The 20,716-nt window shown below is 33.0% G+C and overlaps 5 protein-coding genes and 1 long non-coding RNA gene across 11 annotated transcripts; 5 read left to right on the top strand and 1 right to left on the bottom strand.

Moving 5' to 3' along the window:
• Window positions 1–42: 42 nt before the first annotated feature.
• On the top strand, window positions 43–3,924 carry LOC113561384 (aminopeptidase M1-B-like). Of its 4 annotated transcripts, XM_026969211.1 has the most exons (8): window positions 43–601; window positions 981–1,290; window positions 1,359–1,492; window positions 1,839–2,330; window positions 2,533–2,713; window positions 2,793–2,949; window positions 3,302–3,380; window positions 3,794–3,873. In XM_026969211.1, the coding sequence occupies exons 2-8, from the start codon at window positions 1,288–1,290 to the stop codon at window positions 3,813–3,815; spliced, it is 1,068 nt and encodes a 355-aa protein (XP_026825012.1). In that variant the 5' UTR covers window positions 43–601; window positions 981–1,287; the 3' UTR covers window positions 3,816–3,873. The 4 variants fall into 4 exon arrangements, with proteins under 4 accessions (XP_026825012.1, XP_026825011.1, XP_026825010.1 ...); XM_026969210.1 differs by having other exon boundaries at window positions 981–1,492; window positions 3,836–3,924; XM_026969209.1 differs by having other exon boundaries at window positions 981–1,492; window positions 3,818–3,907.
• Window positions 3,817–4,467, top strand: LOC105285871 (membrane alanyl aminopeptidase). The gene is made up of 2 exons (XM_026969217.1): window positions 3,817–4,144; window positions 4,313–4,467. Exons 1-2 carry the CDS (start codon window positions 3,856–3,858, stop codon window positions 4,459–4,461), a joined length of 438 nt encoding a protein of 145 aa, XP_026825018.1. The 5' UTR covers window positions 3,817–3,855; the 3' UTR covers window positions 4,462–4,467.
• Window positions 4,424–7,433, top strand: LOC109611394. Its single transcript, XM_020033812.2, has 6 exons — window positions 4,424–4,587; window positions 5,044–5,234; window positions 5,827–5,917; window positions 6,005–6,102; window positions 6,200–6,275; window positions 6,608–7,433. The coding sequence occupies exons 1-6, from the start codon at window positions 4,525–4,527 to the stop codon at window positions 6,737–6,739; spliced, it is 651 nt and encodes a 216-aa protein (XP_019889371.2). The 5' UTR covers window positions 4,424–4,524; the 3' UTR covers window positions 6,740–7,433.
• Window positions 7,332–19,491, bottom strand: LOC105285865 (glucose-6-phosphate 1-dehydrogenase). 3 transcript variants are annotated; one of them, XM_026969205.1, is made up of 12 exons: window positions 18,916–19,491; window positions 18,631–18,817; window positions 18,416–18,544; window positions 18,083–18,268; window positions 17,741–18,008; window positions 17,406–17,592; window positions 10,188–10,312; window positions 9,650–10,014; window positions 8,827–9,428; window positions 8,547–8,752; window positions 7,879–8,039; window positions 7,332–7,786 (listed from the first exon to the last, which is right to left on the bottom strand). In XM_026969205.1, exons 1-12 carry the CDS (start codon window positions 19,007–19,009, stop codon window positions 7,693–7,695), a joined length of 2,604 nt encoding a protein of 867 aa, XP_026825006.1. In that variant the 5' UTR covers window positions 19,010–19,491; the 3' UTR covers window positions 7,332–7,692. The 3 variants fall into 3 exon arrangements, with proteins under 3 accessions (XP_026825006.1, XP_011348697.2, XP_011348698.2); XM_011350395.3 differs by lacking the exons at window positions 17,406–17,592; window positions 17,741–18,008; window positions 18,083–18,268; ... (1 more) ...; window positions 18,631–18,817; window positions 18,916–19,491 and adding an exon at window positions 15,652–15,887; XM_011350396.3 differs by lacking the exons at window positions 17,406–17,592; window positions 17,741–18,008; window positions 18,083–18,268; ... (1 more) ...; window positions 18,631–18,817; window positions 18,916–19,491 and adding an exon at window positions 11,065–11,216.
• On the top strand, window positions 11,725–12,591 carry LOC105285866. The gene is made up of 2 exons (XR_895139.3): window positions 11,725–12,194; window positions 12,314–12,591. It is a non-coding gene; the product is annotated as an uncharacterized LOC105285866 (long non-coding RNA).
• On the top strand, window positions 16,308–17,218 carry LOC105285863 (coiled-coil-helix-coiled-coil-helix domain-containing protein 1). Its single transcript, XM_011350392.3, has 3 exons — window positions 16,308–16,418; window positions 16,606–16,736; window positions 16,824–17,218. The coding sequence occupies exons 2-3, from the start codon at window positions 16,610–16,612 to the stop codon at window positions 17,054–17,056; spliced, it is 360 nt and encodes a 119-aa protein (XP_011348694.1). The 5' UTR covers window positions 16,308–16,418; window positions 16,606–16,609; the 3' UTR covers window positions 17,057–17,218.
• Window positions 19,492–20,716: the final 1,225 nt, after the last annotated feature.

Genomic DNA, 20,716 nt, shown 5'->3' with positions numbered 1-20,716 from the left:
TCGCATCTCTGAGCCGAGATCGCTGAAATGAAATCGACTGTATGTAAATGTTACAGAAAAGATAAAAAAAATAATGACGCGAAAATTTGACAAAATTTCATAAAATTTAGAATAACCATTTCTTTCAAAGTTTTAGAAATGTTGCATTATCTCAAGGGCGTGTCTGAATCAACAGAACTATTATAATTCTAAATGTTTATCGGACTCTATACAGAAGAAATGGCCGAAGATTTATTCTTCCAAGCTGACAAACCGTAAAAATGAGCATAAAGGAAATTTTAAACTTATTCATTTATTTAACGTATCACCCGATAATAATCTAACCGTCCGTTACAAGTTATTACGAAATTCTCACTTGTTTCTTCAACTCTGCTTACATTCCTCATGCACAGTGGCTGATAAAGCTATTATATGGGTGACCTTACACTATGTTTACATATTACTTATACTTCCTACATCGTTTCAGTTATTCGTATTCCTCGGTCGTGTTAAGATTAAACTATACAATGACAGCGTGACATGTTTCCAACGTAAAGAGCTGTTTTAGCGGTAATAACAAATAAAATATTTAATATTAAAATTGCAACACTTCAAAATGCAGGTAAGTCATCAGAAAAAGCTGATATATTTATATCCATTTAAAGATAAAATAATGTATAAAGAGCAAGCAATGGAGTGCGGTTGAGATAACAGAAGCACAGATAAAAGAGAACAATTTGTTGAATAGAAAATAACTAGTATTTTATTTATTTGTCATACGTTGACACTTATTATATATTTTGCTTAAATTTGCCTCGCTAGCAGATGCGACATAATAAATGCGTAAAGTTTTAAGATCTTGTAAAATGACTTTAACATTATTAATAATAATACTGTTTATTACTGAAAAAGAGAAAGAACATAACACTTTTTAAAATGAGACAATATACACGATATTTTATAATCATTTAATGTTTTTTGATGACGGAATATTGTTACAGATACTTGAAATCAAATTTTGCACTTAATTCCTTTAACTATTTCTAAGTGGTATAATATTTACTACTGTGATAACATGTATACAAGCGGAAGATCGGTCTACCGAAAATAAAACATACAGAGATCTTGGTTATCGTTTATCAAAAGATATAGTGCCACGGCGCTATAATATCAACATAGTATTTAATTCTAAAGCGTTGGATGATTTACATGGCGATTGCGAAATTGATATTGAAATTTTTAATGCAACATCAAATATAAGATTACACAGTCCCAAACCGAATATAAACCAGATAAAATTGAGGAAGAATGGTATGGTATATGAACCTATAAATAAAACCCACTCCAAGGAAGAGAATGTTCTAGATCTCTATTTCAAGGACCGGTTATCTCCTGGAAATTACAACCTATCCATACCTTACGACAAAATTATAAGTCCTTATAACACAGAGGAGGAAGGGTATTTAAAAATTTTATTCGAGTCTAATCATCATCACCGAACACAGGCTCACAAGTGAGTTAACATTATAAGTATTCATGCATATATTATTACAATATAATACTTTAATATTCATTAATATCAAATACACATTAAGGTACAATAATAATTATTACGTGTTATAGAGTAATAAATAATTTTAAGGGACTGTCTAATGTTTGCGATAATATTAATATGTTAAATATTAAACACTCTTTTCACATGATTTATTTGCAATAACACGTAACAATAAAATGCGCTAAACGTTGTCCTTGAAATATATAAAGCCTATCCTTGCCTGATGCTCATCTTGATAATTTTATTCAAAAGATTGTTTCAACAGTTGACAATTTACATTATAATAGGATTGTCCTTAAAACAGGGATAGATTGTTGGCAACAAATATTCAATCTATTGAAGCTCGACAATGGTTTCCGTGTTGGGACGAGCCAGAATTTAAAACAACATTTCACTTTAGATTCAATCATTACAAGAAATATAAGATATGGCCAATCTTGCCAGATGTACATCAAAAACAATGGAAAGACCGTTTTAAACAAGATTGGTTCTGGACATGTTTTAACATTTCAACCCCAATATCTGCTTACCAAGTGATGTTTATACTAACTGATTTATTCCTTATCACGGATTATATATCACGTCCTACATCAAACAGAACTGATAAGGCACATCGAACTATAGGCAGTAGACCTATCATGGAAAATTTTATGAACTTTTCAGATGTTGTGATTGATAAGATTTCAGAATCTCAGTGGTACCGCACAATTCCTGTAAATGTTCTGAATATAAATTACCTTGCAATTCCGGCTATGAAAGAGGATGTTATCGGAACATGGAGGCTTCTTCTTTATAAGTATAGCGACAACAAAATTATTATTAGTTTTTGCTAATATTTTCTTAACATAAAATTTAATCACATTTCTGTTGAATGAAAAAGAAATGGATAGATTACAGTTTGATGATATTATCATTATGAATTTATATATACCATTATACCACTTTTGATATCTTTAAATATATCTTTCTATAATAGTATTTCAAATATTATGTTACAGAGTATCTCTTGTTACTTGTAATGAAGAAAGAGACAGCAGTGCCCACAAACGGGAGGTAGCACGCACAATAGTACGTGGAACAGTGAATCTGCTAGATAATGCAATCACACCATCATGGTGGTCTCACTTATGGTTCAGTAAAGGACTTGCAGCCCTTCTTCATGTGGAAATTCTAAATGAGGTTCTTTTATATTATTAACGCAAGCTTCAGTAATATTCGGCTCAATATTCATTCAGTCAAATAAACTTCTCCTTTATAGATTTTTCCGAAATGGCGAAGTTCGGATTTGTTCGTAGTTGAAGTTCAGCAAGACTGTCTTCACCTCGACACACAATTTACTATGAAGCCTCTTTTATATGAAGTCCAAACGTCATCCGAAATTAAATCACTTTTCTCTTTTCCAATTTATGTCAAAGGTAAGAAAGAATAAGAATAATAAAATAATCTATAATTGTCTAATTGTAATTAACACAAGAAAATCGAAAAGGTTATTTGTAATCATATTATAATTGTAATATACTAATATATATCGTATTTATGTGCCTTATTATTTGTTTTGTTATGAAAATATCTTTTAAAGGATATATTTATATATTCTTTAAGAAAGATTATACATAATCTAAGAGATATTAAAACATAAAATAACATATGATTAGATATCTTAAATGTATTTCATCTCAGGAATATTACACAATTTTCAATACATAAATTCATATTTTACAAATAGCTAATTGTCTTTTACATTTACATTTACCTGCATTTTTACAGCACCTGTCATATTGCGCGTGATAAAACATATTTTGGGCGACAAGTTTCAACAGATCATCAAGAAATATAGGAACACATAGTGAGTATTACACAGTTGTACATTCTGTAACAAGATAACGTAATATGTGACGTAATAAACACGGTATAGTTTTCGTGTGACTGTGATGTCTCATTATTATTTGGTTACGAACAATGTCAAACTACAGTATCAAATATAGAATTTCATACAAAACAAAATTTTTTATACTTATATGTTTATAATTATGTTTAGCTTTACTCTTTTATATATTCAATTACAAATTCTTGTTATATAATGTTCTCATAATATGTGTGTATAGTGTTAATTAATTTATTTCCAAATTTTAATGTAACTTGTATGTAACTGTATATACAACTTATTATAACTTAGTTATCTGAAACTTTAAATTTATGCATTTAGTTACTATCACCCTCTTACAATTAGTCCTGATTATTTATGAAATATGATGCAAGTTTACATGTGGTGTGGACTTAAAGACGTAATTAAAAATCCAGACGTATCTCACTGTACCGTGATGGATATAATAGGGACCTGGCTAACAAGAAATAATTATCCTATTGTACATATTCGCCGAGAGACATTCATAGGCATGCTGACAATTTCTCAATCTCAAGATGAATATTATATCGATGATGAAGGCGCTAAGCAAGTATCACGTCACTGGTTACCTATCACTTTCACTACGTGGGAACAGTTAGACTTCAATAACACAACTCCTTATCATTGGATAACTCCGAAGCGTACTGAAATACCCGTCCCTACTCCTCATGATGGATGGATCATAGTAAACTTACAACAAGCAGGTGAGTTAAATTGATATTCTGATCCCTGTTTAAATTTTACACCTTATTTAAAATTTGTATATAATTTTAATATTCACACAAATGATACATTGCAACATGTATATTTACTTTATTTTTTAATTATGCATCGAAGTAATGTATTTTTTAATATTATTTATTATGCAATAGGATACTATCGTGTAAGGTACGATTACGACAGCTTACACTTAATTGCAAAATACCTAAAGTCTAAGGACTATAACAAGATTCATGTACTTAATCGTGCTCAACTTGTTGATGACACATATTATTTCATGCTGAGGGAAGAAGTTCCATAGAGCACCTTTATCAATCTCATTTATTACTTACGGCGCGAGAGGGATTACGTAGCATGGTATCCAATGTTCCAAATTTTTAGAGACGTATCGAATTTCATACTAATTGCAGGTAGCTCATATGTACAGGTGAGATAGTCATAAATTTAGTAAAAAGTTATTAAGAAGCATGTTATACGTTACGTGCATATAGTGTAAAAAATATCAGTATATTTTTTGGATTTGACATGAATATCAAGAGAAAATCGAAATATATACACTAGCATCAATTACAATGGGCAAAAAAACGAAAATAAAAACAATGAAGAAAATGTCTAACGGTACTATTTTATATGTTACATACACGCGTTTATAGATTAAAACATGTCGTAAAATTATAAATAATATAGAAAGGAACCTGTGTTAAATGTAGGAGCGTATACTGTATGGCACATACTATGAATGCAATGAACAAATTCCAAAACGTTTGGAGATAATATTGTTTATTGAAATAATGAAGGATTAATAACTTTTTATATTCACATATTTATTTTTCGAAGCAAAGAAACATTTATATAATGGGCACATTTTTAACAACATTTATAGAGTGATATGCGCTATGTCGTGGAAGGTTTGCTCGACAACTTAACATACAATGAAACTGACGGCGAAGATGATCTTACTAAATGGTTGCGCCAAGAGGCTGTAAGATGGGCTTGTATTTTTGGTGATACGGAGTGTCAAGAAATTGCTAAAATGAGATTGGAGAAACACTTAGAAGATCCCAAAAATCACAAGTAATTCCTGCAATTAAATTCTTTCTGTAATCTTTGTAAAATTCTTTCTGTAGTAGTATTTCTTTTGTGCAATATAGCAAATTCGAGATATTAATAGTCGAAAATGCAGAACTTTTCGAAAAAGGCATTATCTGTTTGTTAAACCGTGTATATAATGAATTTGTGCAAAATGTTTTACAGATTAGTACTAAGTATAGTTGCATTGAACTTTGCTGCATATTTGAATTTGGGTATACGAAATTTAAAAATAGTACAATACGTACAACATATTATGAGCACAAACCGAATGAGATACGCAAAACGCAATATATTTAGTGGTTTTCGCTCTCTATCTGCTTTGAAATACATTGCATTATTTCCTTTGATTTTGGAATTTTATTTTGTTAGAATGATTTTTTTAAATTAAATGTACTAATATCCTATAGATAGTACTAGATTTAATTTGTTGAATGTATTCTCATTTCTTCGTCATGTTTGTCGACAGATTTTTCAGTTTTTTGAAATCTATTGATAACGGATTGTACCGCATGGTTACTTATAAGAAATTTGTTACCGAATTTTATTCATGTTCTGTATAGACTGTATATTATAGACTTTCGCCGGAGTGGAGAGAATGGACGTACTGTAAAGGTGCGATGAAAGCAAATGAGAGTGTTTTGCAGAAACTGGAAGATTTATCACACGTAAATGATTATAAAGTTTTTAATTATATGTCATGCGGGAAAAAATCACGCCTTGCTATATGTATTTTCTACACTTCATGTCTTAAGTGGAACAGACATTCCATACTTTCCTGTTATACCATCTTTGTTGATTATGCAGTGGAACATGAGCCAGACGAAATCATAAGAATTGTAAAGGAGTACAAGTAATAAAACTATTTTTATAAATTGCTGTTGCAAAAAACTATTGCAAGTTTCTTTACTAGTACAGTTTACAACTCAATTATTTCGTTCTTTTTGCAGTGCTGCAGATTCCGATAAAAATAAACTATTATTTGTTACTATAAATCATTTATATTCCAAAGATAAACTTGAACAGGTACATAATTTTTATGATAGTACTCTTATATTGTAATTTGCTGATACTATTGATATGATAATACCTATTAATTGCTTTGTTATTAGCTTGATTTATTAGTTTAAATACATATACAGATATCACGCCAATAATATCTAATTATTGTAATTCTTTTAAAACTAGTATTTATTATAGAATCTTATCACACCTATACTATAACATTTGTGTGTGTGTGTGTGTGTGTGTGTGTGTGTATGAGTGTGTTTTTATATTTATGTGTTAGAGTTTGTTACTTGTCACAGTATTATATTTACATTATGATTGTTATTTCATGCTTTTATGTTCTATTTTAGATGGGCATCGATCTATGGGATTATAGACCGGAGGCACCAACAATATGTGATGATCTTGATGGTGTTATCAAAAGACGCTTGCGTCAAATCGTGGTCCAAAGAGAGAGATTTATGAAGTTAAAAGACTATTAATTGCCTATTTGTAATTGGTGCTAATTGCTTAAATGTAGAAACAAAGTGTTCATGTGTTAATGCAGTTGTAAGAACATTGTATATCAAAAAATAAGTAAATAAAAATTTATTTGTCGCAAGTTGACATGTTATTATGTATTTTGCAGAAGTTTGCCTCGCTATAAGATGGAACTTACGAAGTGCATAAACATTCTAAAATCTTGTAAAATTATTTTAATCTTATTAGTAATAGTATAATTTGTTGCGCCAAAAAAAGTTAAAATGAAGTTTAGAGTGCAGTTTAGTTAGATGCATTGATTTTCTGCCGTTAAGAGTAATTATCCGAATTTCCGTAAATTTAGCTGTTGCTGTACATATAATGTATGTACTAACGCGATTATTTGTACATATTAAGATATAGACTAACGTGTCAATTCAATTTTCTACATTTTGTATGTTTTTTTACATATACTGGGCCGCTTCTATCACAATAATGATCACAGTGAACTTCGCGAGAGTATCTTGTTGTACGTGTAGGAGCTTCCTCTTAGTCTGTACCATTTGATGATGTGAATAAATAGTAGTTGAATAATTGAATAATCATACGCAAATCTCTAGTGCTGTATAAGTTATGAATTTATTGAAAATACTTGTACAGAGTATATCGCGATTGGCACCAAACTGTTTCGATTGTCAAGATTTAATAAAACCAATCTAAGTACAGGAACTCCGATATATTTATTTTTACCGAAATGCTAATAACAATGATGGAGGAAGAATTGCATCTCTGAACCGAGATCGTTGAAGCGAAATCGACTGTATGTAAACGTTATAGAAAAGGTAAAAAATGACATATAAATTTGACAAAAATTTTATAAAAGTTAGAATAACCATTTGTTGGAAAGTTTTAGGAATGTTGCAGTACAAAATTGTGTCTTTAAATAAATCTTCCCAAATTTCTCAGAATGTCAGCATCATTGTTGCTCCACCCATTTGTATGAACCAGAGTAAACAAAATTGTTCTTCCTCGCCATATCGTCAGCTTCTATCGGTCCTCGCGATCCATACCTGAAAATTTTTAGCGAATAATCACATCTCCTTGCAACATGAACAAGAAAACGTTTTTATCTCGTAATATTTATTATATTTATCGTACTTACACATACGGAATCGGCTGTATCTTCTTCTCTTCGATTTCATGCAGCAACGGCGTGAATATTCGCCACGCTTCTTGCAGCTCATCGTTTCGCACAAAGTGCATTTGAGATCCGCAAAATACATCCAGGATTAATCTTTCATAAGCATCTGGCAGTTTCAAGTTCTGGAAGAATATAAGACACCTAGATGTTTTCTCTAAACTCACTTCGTAATAAACGTAGTATTATACAAATGCTTCAAATATAAATCGAGACTCATTTAAGGTTGAAATTCCGACTTAAATTGAAATTGTTTTTATTAACTGTATTATATATTTGTTTTAACTGATACGGCATTGGCCGAAAATAGCGATTATAGAATAATCGAGCTAACAAATATCTGAGAAATAAAATCACGTCCTTTACTTATCTCACTGTTTTGATTCGTTAATTATATTAAATATACTTTTCCACAAGCAACGTTTAAATTTATTTAAATTTATATTTAAATTTAAATTTATTTATATTAAATTTATTTATTTATATTTATATTTAGTCTATATTTATATATAGGTCATATATATATATTTATATATAGGTCATAGATGAAGACTAGAGTCGGTAGAAGCAAAAGTGTTAAAAGATCCTTGAAAATATTTAATTCTCTCAGCAACATGATCATTATTGCTCACCTTATATCTACTGTCGTAAGTGAGATCCAACTCCGTTTCTTCTATATCAAACGTGATGCCAGGAGACTTCGTCATCATTTTAACGTAAAGCGCTTCGCCCGGTTGTACCCTTATCACCATCTCGTTCCTCTTCGCTCTCCCGTCAAAGATGTCACCCGGCACATCTTGATACTGCACTCGAACTTCCGCTTTCCGCTCGTTTAGAGCTGCAACGTTGCAAATGGTGATCAGGAAAAAATATTTATCCGCCGATAGAGCTTTCTCTCTTCAACTTTCTTACCTTTCCCGCATCTGAGAATAAACGGAACTCCGTCCCATCTCTCGTTATTTATCTTTAACACTGCTAACGCGAATGTCGGCGTTTTAGACCCAGATGGTACGGTGGGATCCTCCAGGTAGCCCTTATACGCGGCCAAATCCTCCGCCTTCCCCCGATCGCCGATGTATTGGCCGAGTACCACCTGGTCGAGCTGCAGCTCCTTGATACATCTCAGTACCTTCACCTTTTCGTTTCGAATGTCGTCCGGATGGCACGACGTAGGCTTCTCCATGGCTACCAGGGATAATATCTGCAGCAGGTGATTCTGCATCACGTCCCTGATGATCCCATACTGATCGAAGTAGCCGCCCCTGCCTAGCGTACCGAACGGTTCCTTGAAAGTGATCTGCACCGAGGCAATGTTGTCCCGATTCCACGTCGGGTTAAATACGCGATTTCCGAATCTCAGGGTCATCAGGTTCTGTACCATCTCCTTGCCGAGATAATGATCGATACGATAAATCTGCTCTTCTCTGAACAGCGATGCCAAATGATCAGAGAGCTTCTGCGACGAGGTAGCATCGTGGCCGAACGGCTTCTCGATTATTACTCTCGTCCAGCCTCTAAAATTTAATTAATTATCACATTTCGATCATTCTTGTTTGTATGAAACAACTTAATTATTCCAAGCTAACATTTTCTGATTAAGTTTTAACACTCTGTCTTGTTAATACAAATGATACAGAAAGTCTACTCCAGATTATTTTTAATTTCGAATATATGTAAATTTTTTTGCTTCATTTATATAATAAGCATAAAAAAGAGTATTAAAATATGCTCTTACTTCGGTGCCATGCAGACTGCTTTGATGTGCACCGTGACATCTTCGAACACACTTGGTGGTAGTGCCAAGTAAAATATCCTGTGTGCGGTCTTTCCTTGTTCATACTTTTCTATTTCATGATTCAATAACTCGAAGTCTCCTCGCGTGTCGTATGAACCAGCAACGTAACTATTCAGCTTCCAAAATACTTCATATTTTTCAGTCTCATTCGATTTAACTTTCATGTACGGATCGCATTTTTTGCGTATCATCTCTCGCGTGAACTTGCTCCTAGCGTAACCAACGAAGGCGGTGGGTTTTGGGAGGAGATTATCTCGGAACAGCCACCAGAGAGTCGGATAGATCTTCGTCTTGGCGAGGTCACCCTTTTCAACAAATTAAAATGCGAAAATTATATGGGCGAAAATTAATATGCAAAAAGTAATGTCTATTAAAAATTAATGTCATCAATTTCCTAAACACCTCTCAAAATACATTTTAACGTTTTCGATCATATAAAGACAAAAATCCTATCGATGTTGATAATTATATTACTTACAGATGCTCCGAGAATAACAAATGTGTGTGGAACGTGTATGTCGAAGTGAGTCCCTTCTAGGTGATCCATGTCCTCCGATTTCAGGGATTTCCTGATGTACTGCAGGCTCTCCTCGGTTGTTAACTCTGGAATAAAATTAACATTATGCTCTCAATCACACATAATATATACACTTACGTATAATCTATTAAATTTCTATTATATTGTACCGCTTTCAATTAGTAATACACTCTTTGCCGATATCATAAATTTACAGCAAGCATAAAACAAAACATTTCGCTATGCTGTATTTATTCAACATTTTATATTCGAATTGAACAACCATATAGTTAATTAACTTTTATCTTGGATTTTAGAGATAAAAATGCTAGACACATTTTCCTTTTCAAAACTTTATCATTCACAATTGACAACACAATTGCAGGTAACATTAGTTCAAATGTAACAATTAACGATCGAGTTCATTGTTGATTGCAAAACAGGTTTGCGCTTAAAAAGTAGTGCGATATATAACATTGAAAATTACTTAATCCAATGTCAAAACAATATTTGCACAATTTACGAATAATTAATATAATTTATATCTTAAAAATTGGAGTAAATGATTTCGAGTAAATCACCAGCATCACCATTATATTATAAATTTAAATATTTATAAAGATCAATGTAATATTGAAATATATATGATTTTATCCGTTCTATTTTCATTAACATTTCCAGATCGTACGACCATCGTAACATATACTACGTCACTAATATCGTTGTCTGCCCTGCTTTTATTATCTGTTTCACGCGTATTTCACATGTGCCACGTGTGTTTCACGATATTTGCCGGTGATCATGAAAATTATAAACATAATTTCATGCTGAAACTTACTTGCCAAGCATTTCAACATTATGATCTGTGTTATGTTTCGCAAACAAGATGCACAGAAAGAAAACTACACTAGAAACACGAGATTGTCGGCACTATTAAGATCTTGCTTATAGATTGTAAGGTCCTTCGCGATAATCCTGTCGTTGCAGTAGCAGAGTCTTGACTGAACGCATCGGATTAGCCTGACGAGCATACCTCGTTTCATTCGAAAAACGTAAAACTACTTACGAAGCAGTTGTAAACAAGTTACGAGTTAATAGATAGATCAATCTAGTTTTTCTAAACGACTATTTTTAATCTCATGAATTATCTCAAGGGCGTGTCTGAATCAACAGAATGCAACTCTAAATGTTCATTGGATTCTATAGAGAAGAAATGACCGACGATTTTCTTCGAAGCTGGCAAAATGCATAAAAGAACATGAACCAACGTTCTACTGAATTTTGCATACGTATTGCATCGCATGTGCAAGTCAAATGAAATTTTTAAATTCCAACTGTTGCATCTCGTTTGACATTCGATATGTGGAGCTCTTTTATCATAGATTCCGATTGCACGATCGCACGTGTCTTCGCGGTTTTATATTTTAATTTTAATTTATAATCACTGAATATAAAATATATATAAAAAATATATATATATATAAAATATTCAGTGATTATAATAAAATATTCAGTGAAATATATTTTTTAGTTAAGTGGCAACTGAAAGTCCCGGTAGACAATTTACATAAGTATGATTTATACGTATTACAAGGCGATGACTCAGTCTCGTCCTTGTGCGTATCAGACTGCGCCGCAGCGTACGCTGCACAAACTTGAACAAACCTTTTGCAACTCGCGCAATGGTATTTTTATTAGAATAAGAGTGATCGCTGAAATCGCATTGACAACTGAAGGGATCCTCGAGATAGCTGTTTATAAAGAGCAATTTTACAGCGTTGAGAAACATGGAACGCGGATGCTAAGACGATATTGCATAATAGCGTGCATCACACAAGAATGTAATAGCTGAGAACAGACGAAATAATGCACCAAATGACACCTAAAATGTCACGTGGATACAAAAAGGATGTAAAGAGTGATGAGGTTTCTCTTAGCCATTTGTTTTTTTACTTTGTGACAGCAAATGTGTGTTTATTTGCAATATTGCTTATTTATTTTATATATCACGTTATATATGTTATATTATCTTGTTTGTTTTCCTTTTACATTATTTGCGCGTTCTGTTTCGAGTCTTTTGCTTGCAGCAAAATTTTACTGGATTGACCACACGTGGTACATCAATTGACAGTGCAAGTGGTTAAACTACATGAGGCAATCACATTGTCATTCACAAGCAATTGTAGAGGATAAGAGAGTATCTACGCAAATTGCCAAGGCTAATGGCGCTAATAGATGTTTGTGGCACTTTGATGTTAGTGTTTAATGTGTTTAACTTTTATATGTCGTATTTATAAACTAATACTTTTCTCTATTAAATTCCAATTGTGTTCAGTATTATTTACATTATACATTGTATCTCTTACATACTATTTTGTCTTTGCTTTTCTATTTCTTTACACTTACTTTTTATTACATATATTTTGTTATTTGTAATCAAATTTTGCTAAATATCGCATTTATATACATTAATATATAAAGAAATATTTTGCACTAATTGTAAGCGTATTTTATATTAATGACGCTAACGAGATTGCTAATTGCTAACAACATATAATTCTTTTTGTTTGTCTTTTTTAATTACAAGCAGAATGAAGCACAAACTGAAACGAGCAATAAATCACTCGTGCGTGTTCGTCACAAGCTGTGCCCATTTTAATAATGATGCTTAGCGAATCAATGAATTATTATTATCGGAAATATCAGCGAATACCGACTCTTGAATCGCATCGCAACGATTGTGATGCAAAAATGCTCCTCTAATATGCTTTCATTTTCAAGTTCAAGCTTCAAGGCTTCGGTATTAATACCATGATCGTAATCAGTCGTATAAATTATAACTAATTATCATACAATCTTACCGATTCAACAATCCGTATTTCTTCCGTAATTAGAACTTCAATACGACTTCTGATGCAATTATGCAACACTTAATACTTGAAACCTAATTATTCCTTACTTGGAATATTTAATTTCGTGAAAAGATTTCTCAAAAATTAACTTTCTAATTCCGAATTTTATATATCTAACTCTTTCATCTTGTTTTTTTTATTTTTATCGTGTTTTGAAAGTTTTAAATTAATAGCATAGCACAGTTTTGCGCGTTGCAGAAACACTAAATTTGATAGGAACAAGTGCGCCAACTTGAATTAACTAAAACTTTTGCGACAGCGAAATTTACGAATCAACATTTTGACATCGTTTATTTTGCTGCGACAGCAAATTGTTTAGTCAGTATTGACAAATAATTATATAAAACATACTTTTTTTTTGTTTTTTGTAAACAATTAATAAAATTGAAAATTATTACGTAAGTTTATCTATTTATATTATCTCGTTTTTTGTTTGAAAAACAGGTAAAGATCGTATTTTATTAAATCAAACAAGATAAATATATTCTTTTTTAGTGCAATAAATTTTTAGCGATAATATAAGTGATTATCGATAATACAATATCAAAACATTGTTAAGATACAATACAAACTTTCAAATCATTCTTTTTCACTGGAAATGAATATAAGATTTTTGAAATAAATATAAGATTTCAGTCGGTGAATGCATATTAATATAAAAAAAGACTGATTTAAGTTCAGCGAAACAACGTGCTCCGTTTCCTCTATTAATGATATGTTCGAGTCATTCTCTATTTATATCAATAATTTATTATATTCTAATGTTACAAATGCAAAGCGCGCTAGAACTGAATTATTACTACACCTAAATAACAATGTTTAATTATCATTCTATAATGGAACATTTTCTAAAATAAAAACTAAATTTGGCTTTATTCCAAGTTCATTTAAAATTCACATGTTCGTGTGCTGATAAGCTAAAACAGTTAATAATCGTCTTACGTAAAACGGTCACGGTAAATAAACAACATTTCAGAAACATAATTGGACTTGTGCAATATTGTTTCTTGCAGTCTTGCCTGGGGCATTAAATTAATGACGCGAACTACTTTTCAAGCTGGCCTAGAACGAATCGCACTCGCGGCTGCAAAATTCGCTTTTGCGAATAAAAGTCACATGAAATGTGGATCAGCCGAGTGATCTACCTTTCTCCGAGACGTTGGTCAACGTCAAAAGAAACTTTCGACATGCCACTTCCATTATTCTTAATCCTCCGTTGCTTTCGCAATGCGAAATGCCGCCGAAACTTAACGTTTCTCATTTTGCGAGTGAGTCATCACGTGTGCAATTGTTGGAGAGCTTTTGAAAAATTCATCCTGCCTGTATCGCCTCTCACGATATAAGTACAAGCTTCTACGTTTCTATCATTATCGCGCAATGGGAATTTTTTTTCGATCGTGCAAAGAGGCTGGTATAAAAACACATCGTACGATATTATCGAGATTCCACATAATGTGCACGACGTCGATTGACTCTCCTCACGTTTTAATCACGAGGAAATGCACGTCCTTTTCCGACTTAAATTTATCTGTGACGCAACGAGCTTCGGCCTTCGAGATCGCGTTATTATCTTCGTAACATCGTAAAATCACCGTGCATGATAGTCACGTCACTGATCGAACGCGCGCGCTTCTATCATTAAATAAAAACTCTATTTTATTTTATTATCTCTAATATATTATATCTATATTTTACAATTTGCTGTCTTCAGATATTTAATATTAAATTTTACAATATCTGTACCAATAAATATGTTATCATCATTTTTTCATTATTCGAAAATATTTCGATAACATCAGTAATTTTAAATCATTTTAAATTATTTTATATTAATTCAGTAATAATTAATAATGTATCGCTTTCTCTCCTTTTTGTTTCATGTGTTTCGCAATGCAAACATTCACAGATCAAACTGGTTTCACACCAGACAAAATATCTGACAGACGAACATCTGTCAGACACTTAACAAATATAAATGGTGCTACATTTATAACGAACTTTACTGCACTGTCGCATAAATTTCATACAATGCGTCCACAATACGACAATAATTTCGATTTAGGGGATATGTTATCATTGTGATGATTAATTAAAAAATTTAATATTACATTTATTACGACAATGAGGATATGAAAATGCTTGATAAAATTCAAGTATGTAATATATAAAATATCAAATATCGGACAAGATGATTTATACTTGTATTGCATTATTATGGAAAAATGTATTAGATCGAAAAAATTAATTAATTATCTATAGTTATCTCCTAATATATTGCGTTTATCAGAAACAAAATGATTGAAAAGACATTAAAAAATCATTAATACGAATATTAAAAAATAATAAATGTTCAATAAGTGTTATCTACGAATGTATAAAATCCCATAAGCAGTTTTACTAATATTTTTTCTAACAATAAAATTTGCTTTGTACATTTATTTTTGTACCAAAGTACGATTGGCTTATATTTGTTTATCACTTTTATTTAACTAACAAAATTCCTGTAAACTCACTCATATCCTCGTTTGCTGTATCCTCCATTTTGGAATTTTAATTTTTGAAGCTGTCACTTTTCGCAGCCTGCACTACAAGACTCTTTTTCTTTCAATCTCCTCTCGGCACAACTGTTTTCTCTTCCAAAGATGACCTTGCCGCCAAAACGACACCGTTACAAGCAACTTTGAGGTTACGCGTGCAACGTGTTCCACGCGATCACTGATCACACGTTCTCGCGACCTTGCGAAATTCACTGTCTATCCCCTCCACTAATATTTACTAAACTCCTTGTTCCCATCGGCACGAAACGTCTTTTAATTTTTTATCACCGCAACGGAGATGACATGTCAAACATTTTGTGAATGTCACATTCTGCAGCAGATCTTTATAGTATTTTTGACGATTTATTTTATATGCGTGAGTCCGTTTCTCCAAAATAACATCCACTTATATTTTTTGGAAAAGAAAGAAGGACGCGCAAAGAATAAACGATTTAAAAAGAAGAAAACTATAACTTTAAGAAACTATTTCGCGCTTGCATCATAATCCGCATTGTACATACTACTGTGTAGTAGCAATTACATAATTTTGCAATGCAGTCTCCTGTTTCGAACGTTCAAATTTAATTTTTTAATTATTAAACCGAAGAGTGGCTCCATCTGGTACAACGAACGTCGCATCTAATCAGCTGTAACGGTACAAGATGGCGCCAGCTTCCTGATAACTCGTGCGATTACCGCGGCACGGTGTAAATTATTGGACGGTGCTGTCGAATAAAACTAATGTACGTCTGTAAATATTTGTTTACAACTATCAGTAAAATTGCATTTTATTTCATTTTGGTTGGAATCGCCAGTATTTCAATGCGAGCTACGCGATCGGTGTTTCTTCTACTGCAGAATTTCACAGTTTCACCTTAACCTCATTACAGAGAATTCTTGAAAGAATTTAATGTTTGTATCATGTTGCAGAAAAATGCGTTTCACGACAATATTATTTCGTAACGCCAGGCGACCCCAGAACGAGCAGGCCGTACCGATCAAACCGAAAATGCCATTAATATTGAAGAACCGTGTGGCGCCTACATCGCAGAGAGGAATAGGTATATTTTTAAAACTTTTTATCATTTTTCTAATTAATTATACGTGTTTTATTTCGGTAAGTTTTACTTCACGATTCCCCTTTTCAGAAAATGGATGCTTGCACGAGATGTCCCTGCTTCTCAACTGTCTCCAGGAGAATGCGTTCGAGGACAAGAAGTGCATCCCGCAACTCAGTGGACTAGAAAAATGCTACGCGACCTACACAAAGAACATGGAGCGTTTGCACGGACAGTACGAGGAGGTAAAGCCCGTGCCCAACAGTAAGAATTGTACGCATAAGCAAATCACGTATCTTCTGCGACAATATCCAACAGTGTAGCACTTTCGCTGTTAATGTATTAATTTATTAATATGCACTGTAAAAATAATTATTATTATTATCATGTGTAAGATAAGTGCATAAATACATCTGTAAATATTTATAGAAATTTACAATCATGTCATCTTTATTTGAATTACAAATGTTTTAGTTTCCTAAGAATTGACAAAGTTTCTTTGATCATTACAATGATTGTCCAGCAGCCTTTGCGTGCGTAACGTTTTCCCGTTTCCCAGAAACGGCTTGGATACGCTTCAACGCGAGTCGTTTTGAGCAACCTAGGTGCAACACGATGATTTGTTATGCAACTCTGATCGAATGATAAATCGATTCTACATCAATTACTTACGAATCGGTTGAGAATTCGAGATCGTTGTGATTTTCTCTATGACATCCAGCTGTTGCTCGATTCTTCGTAAAGCCTTCTGATTCTCTAGCTGCCCGTCTTTGTAACAATAAGATGTGTAGAACAATGTTATGGCGCAAAGCGTTATGGCAACTTTCCTGTATAACCAGGTCGTACTTAACAGTTGTGCCTGTGAGAGAAGTTGACAGAAGTTGTTTTGAATTAAATATTTAATTATGAAATTAAATTATTTATTTTTAATTATTATTTTAATTAAATTAAATATTTATTGGAAAAAATAATTGAATCCCGAAATTCTGTCAACTTCGAAATATTACCTTGTCTTCTGAAGACTGATGTACGATATTATTATAATACTGGACCAGTACCCTCTCAGCTACTATGTTTAAGCTTAGAATAGTAAAAAGTGTAACTCTTGCGTCCGCAGTTCTTCTAGACGAACTGAACAGTGCGCAAAGAATACAGCTGACGATGTAAAATATGATGGATTGAATCCAGGACACTTCCCCAATGATCCAACTTTGAAAAGCTCGCATGTAAGAAAAAATCTCATAAAGCAGTTCCTTCTGATCTTTGGCTGACTCCCTGGAATCAAGAATCACTGAGAACTTACGAATTAGTGAGTTAAAATGAAATTCTGGTCATCCTTGTAAGCTTACTTGAAATCCGACACCATATTGTTAACTGTCTCGGATGAGGTCTTTAATACCGTTCCAAGTTCCTTGCCGTGGTCTAGAAGCTCGTTTTGAATGCGCAAGCCCTCCTTCTGACTATTTAGTATCACGCCCTGCATCTCCGACGCTTCTAAAAGTTGATCCTTCATTCGTGAAGATACTTGAAACAATCTGGGATAATATATAAAGGCATATGTAGAAATGCATGCATGGAAACTTGCTTCCTTACATCTAAATATTTTAATAATATAAAATTTTATATATATATATATATATATAAAATATAAATAGAATATACGTGTGTGTGCGTGTACTTACAATTTTATAGTATTGTCAACCTCGGCTTGCCACGCCTCGTGATTCAAGAAGAAACAAATGTGAGTTGCATGGGTGTAGAATTCCCTGTAAACACTGAACGCTCTGTCTGCCATGCCATTGATGCATTGCCTGGGAAAACAATCTTGACAAGTTATCGCAAAATTAAGAAAACAAAATATGCAAAAATTATTTACAGTAAAAAGCCGTCATTTTACCGCCGCTCTTCTTCCGATTGACTCAGATGGCAGTCGTAGGTCGCGTGACCGGAATCCTCTAGAAAACAGTTCGCCAAGTGCAAGGCGAGAAGGGAATGTTCCTGATCGTTGAACTTGTCGCAGCTGCCTTCCAGTGCTTGCAGCGCGGCGTGCCAGCATTTTCCATGCTGTGGTAACGACGATTTTGCTGCACATTAATTTTTTTATATATTATTTTAATTTATCTTTGCTAGAAATTTATTTTTCATTAGTTGTTAATTTTCTTTTCTTCCCTCAGCTTCTTACCTTTTATCAAAAAATACTCTTTCATCCCTAAGTCTCTCATCATGTTATTATTGGCTAGTGTTCCGTGAAGAACAAAGAACAAAAGCCATATCATCTTGGACCACTTCAGTATATAGCTTCATCAGAATACACAAATCATTAGAAGTCGCATATCGATACAACCTTCCATTATTCCAACGAACGGACAATTTTTTCCTCCGCTATTAGAATTTTGTGTCACATGACACGTCTACGATCGGGCCATGTACGTATTTGCAACGGCTCAACAGGTGGGTGCGAAGCCACGACTGCACGTTCGATCGAATGTAAAATTTAAACGCATAGAAATTGCGAAGTACATTCACTGTATACGAAACGTCTCGTTTGACGTCTCGTGAAGCATTCGTAAACGATGCGCAACGCAGCTTAATACTTGTGCTCGTAATTACACAAAGTTATGGATTTCACATTTCAAAGAAATATTAAATCTGAATAGGATTTTGTTGATTTGAAGAAGCTCGTGGATTTACGGAACTTTTAACGGGCAGTTTCGCTTCGGCGCGATTGAACGTTCGTAAACAACTGTACCGGTCTTATGGGAGAAAATTGGAGTAACTGAAAGAATTCATCGCTACGCACTAACGCCATCTCGGAAATGATTACGATAAAAAGTGAGGAGCCAAAGCATAACTGAGAATGGTAAAGAAAAATATAATTAGGGAGAAGAGAACGTTGAATGTACAATATCTATCCGCAAAATGTATCTTGGAGTCGGATTTAATGTCTTTTAATTTACTAGATATACTATTATCCGTATATATGTTACATTTGTTTTGGAATAATAAATTTCACCAATTCGCATTATTTTTTACGATGTTTAAATTTTATTTTCAATATTGGGATATTAGATAATTTATTATATTTTTTATTATATTATTAGATAATTTATATTTATTATACTTTTTGCAATGTTCTCGATTATTTCGAGTATATTAAATCTACCTTAAATCTTATTTCTAGGTTAATCAAGTACTTAATCCATTCTCGATCATTTCGATATTTCGAGATAATCGCTTCTCGATTCGCTTTGAATGTTGTCAGTACACATCGCGAGTGAGTGCGGTAATGCCGAGTTTAAGTCACTCCGTATTTCTTGCAAATATTCTTGCACCGAAAAGGAAATCTCACGCAAAAACTAGTCGTGAATGTCTTGTAAAGTATCGGGCGTGTGTCATGATACATTAAACACCGCGTGCACTCAGTGTTATATGTCCATATCGCGGTTCAATGTCGGTAACCCAACCCTTTCGCTCCCGTGTGTACGGAAACATTTCGCGTCGCCATTTTCTCGTCAGGGTGCAGCAAATATGTAATTGGCACGCAGTAATTATCAGGTATGTTGTTGCTTTGTAATTAACTTGGCAGAGAAACTTGATTTGCAGTTTTATTCAATGAAAATAATACCCTTTTTTTATTGCCGCGGGTATTTATTTAAATCAATGGCGATAGTCTAATTTATTCAGTGAATAGAGTGATTATCTATTGCATTAGCAATTTTATTTTATTGGAATATGCGCGTGTGTGTATTACATTCATGTTTTACGTACTAAACCTGAATTGATATCCATTATATCGACTATCGGTCGTTCAGAGTTCTCCAATTATTTTTAAACTTGCGGCAGTCCTGCTTGGCAATTACAAAAAATTTTATATCACGGACGTAATGTAAATTTACAAATTTTCTTAATTTATTAAATAAATCGTCTAAGTCGCCAGAAGGTAAATTCACAAATCCTTTATTACTTATGACCCAGGCTGGCAA

This window comes from Ooceraea biroi, chromosome 4, assembly GCF_003672135.1.
Source record: "Ooceraea biroi isolate clonal line C1 chromosome 4, Obir_v5.4, whole genome shotgun sequence".
Taxonomy (NCBI): domain Eukaryota; kingdom Metazoa; phylum Arthropoda; class Insecta; order Hymenoptera; family Formicidae; genus Ooceraea; species Ooceraea biroi.
The sequence above is the reverse complement of the archived record's forward strand: the minus strand, read 5'-3'. Positions and strand labels throughout refer to the sequence as shown.

Coding starts and splice junctions, on each gene's coding strand:
- LOC113561384 (XM_026969208.1), top strand. CDS start 1,293: ATGGTATATGAACCTATAAATAAAACCCACTCCAAGGAAGAGAATGTT. Junction 2,331..2,532: donor TGGAGGCTTCTTCTTTATAA/GTATAGCGACAA, acceptor ATTATGTTACAG/AGTATCTCTTGTTACTTGTA. Junction 3,381..3,793: donor AAGAAATATAGGAACACATA/GTGAGTATTACA, acceptor ATATGATGCAAG/TTTACATGTGGTGTGGACTT.
- LOC105285863 (XM_011350392.3), top strand. CDS start 16,610: ATGCGTTTCACGACAATATTATTTCGTAACGCCAGGCGACCCCAGAAC. Junction 16,737..16,823: donor TACATCGCAGAGAGGAATAG/GTATATTTTTAA, acceptor TCCCCTTTTCAG/AAAATGGATGCTTGCACGAG.
- LOC105285865 (XM_026969205.1), bottom strand. CDS start 19,009: ATGATATGGCTTTTGTTCTTTGTTCTTCACGGAACACTAGCCAATAAT. Junction 8,040..8,546: donor CTTACGACAGTAGATATAAG/GTGAGCAATAAT, acceptor ATATTCTTCCAG/AACTTGAAACTGCCAGATGC. Junction 7,787..7,878: donor ATACAGCCGATTCCGTATGT/GTAAGTACGATA, acceptor AAAAATTTTCAG/GTATGGATCGCGAGGACCGA.
- LOC105285871 (XM_026969217.1), top strand. CDS start 3,856: ATGGATATAATAGGGACCTGGCTAACAAGAAATAATTATCCTATTGTA. Junction 4,145..4,312: donor AGTAAACTTACAACAAGCAG/GTGAGTTAAATT, acceptor ATTATGCAATAG/GATACTATCGTGTAAGGTAC.
- LOC109611394 (XM_020033812.2), top strand. CDS start 4,525: ATGTTCCAAATTTTTAGAGACGTATCGAATTTCATACTAATTGCAGGT. Junction 5,235..5,826: donor GAAGATCCCAAAAATCACAA/GTAATTCCTGCA, acceptor TGTATATTATAG/ACTTTCGCCGGAGTGGAGAG. Junction 5,918..6,004: donor AACTGGAAGATTTATCACAC/GTAAATGATTAT, acceptor TCATGTCTTAAG/TGGAACAGACATTCCATACT.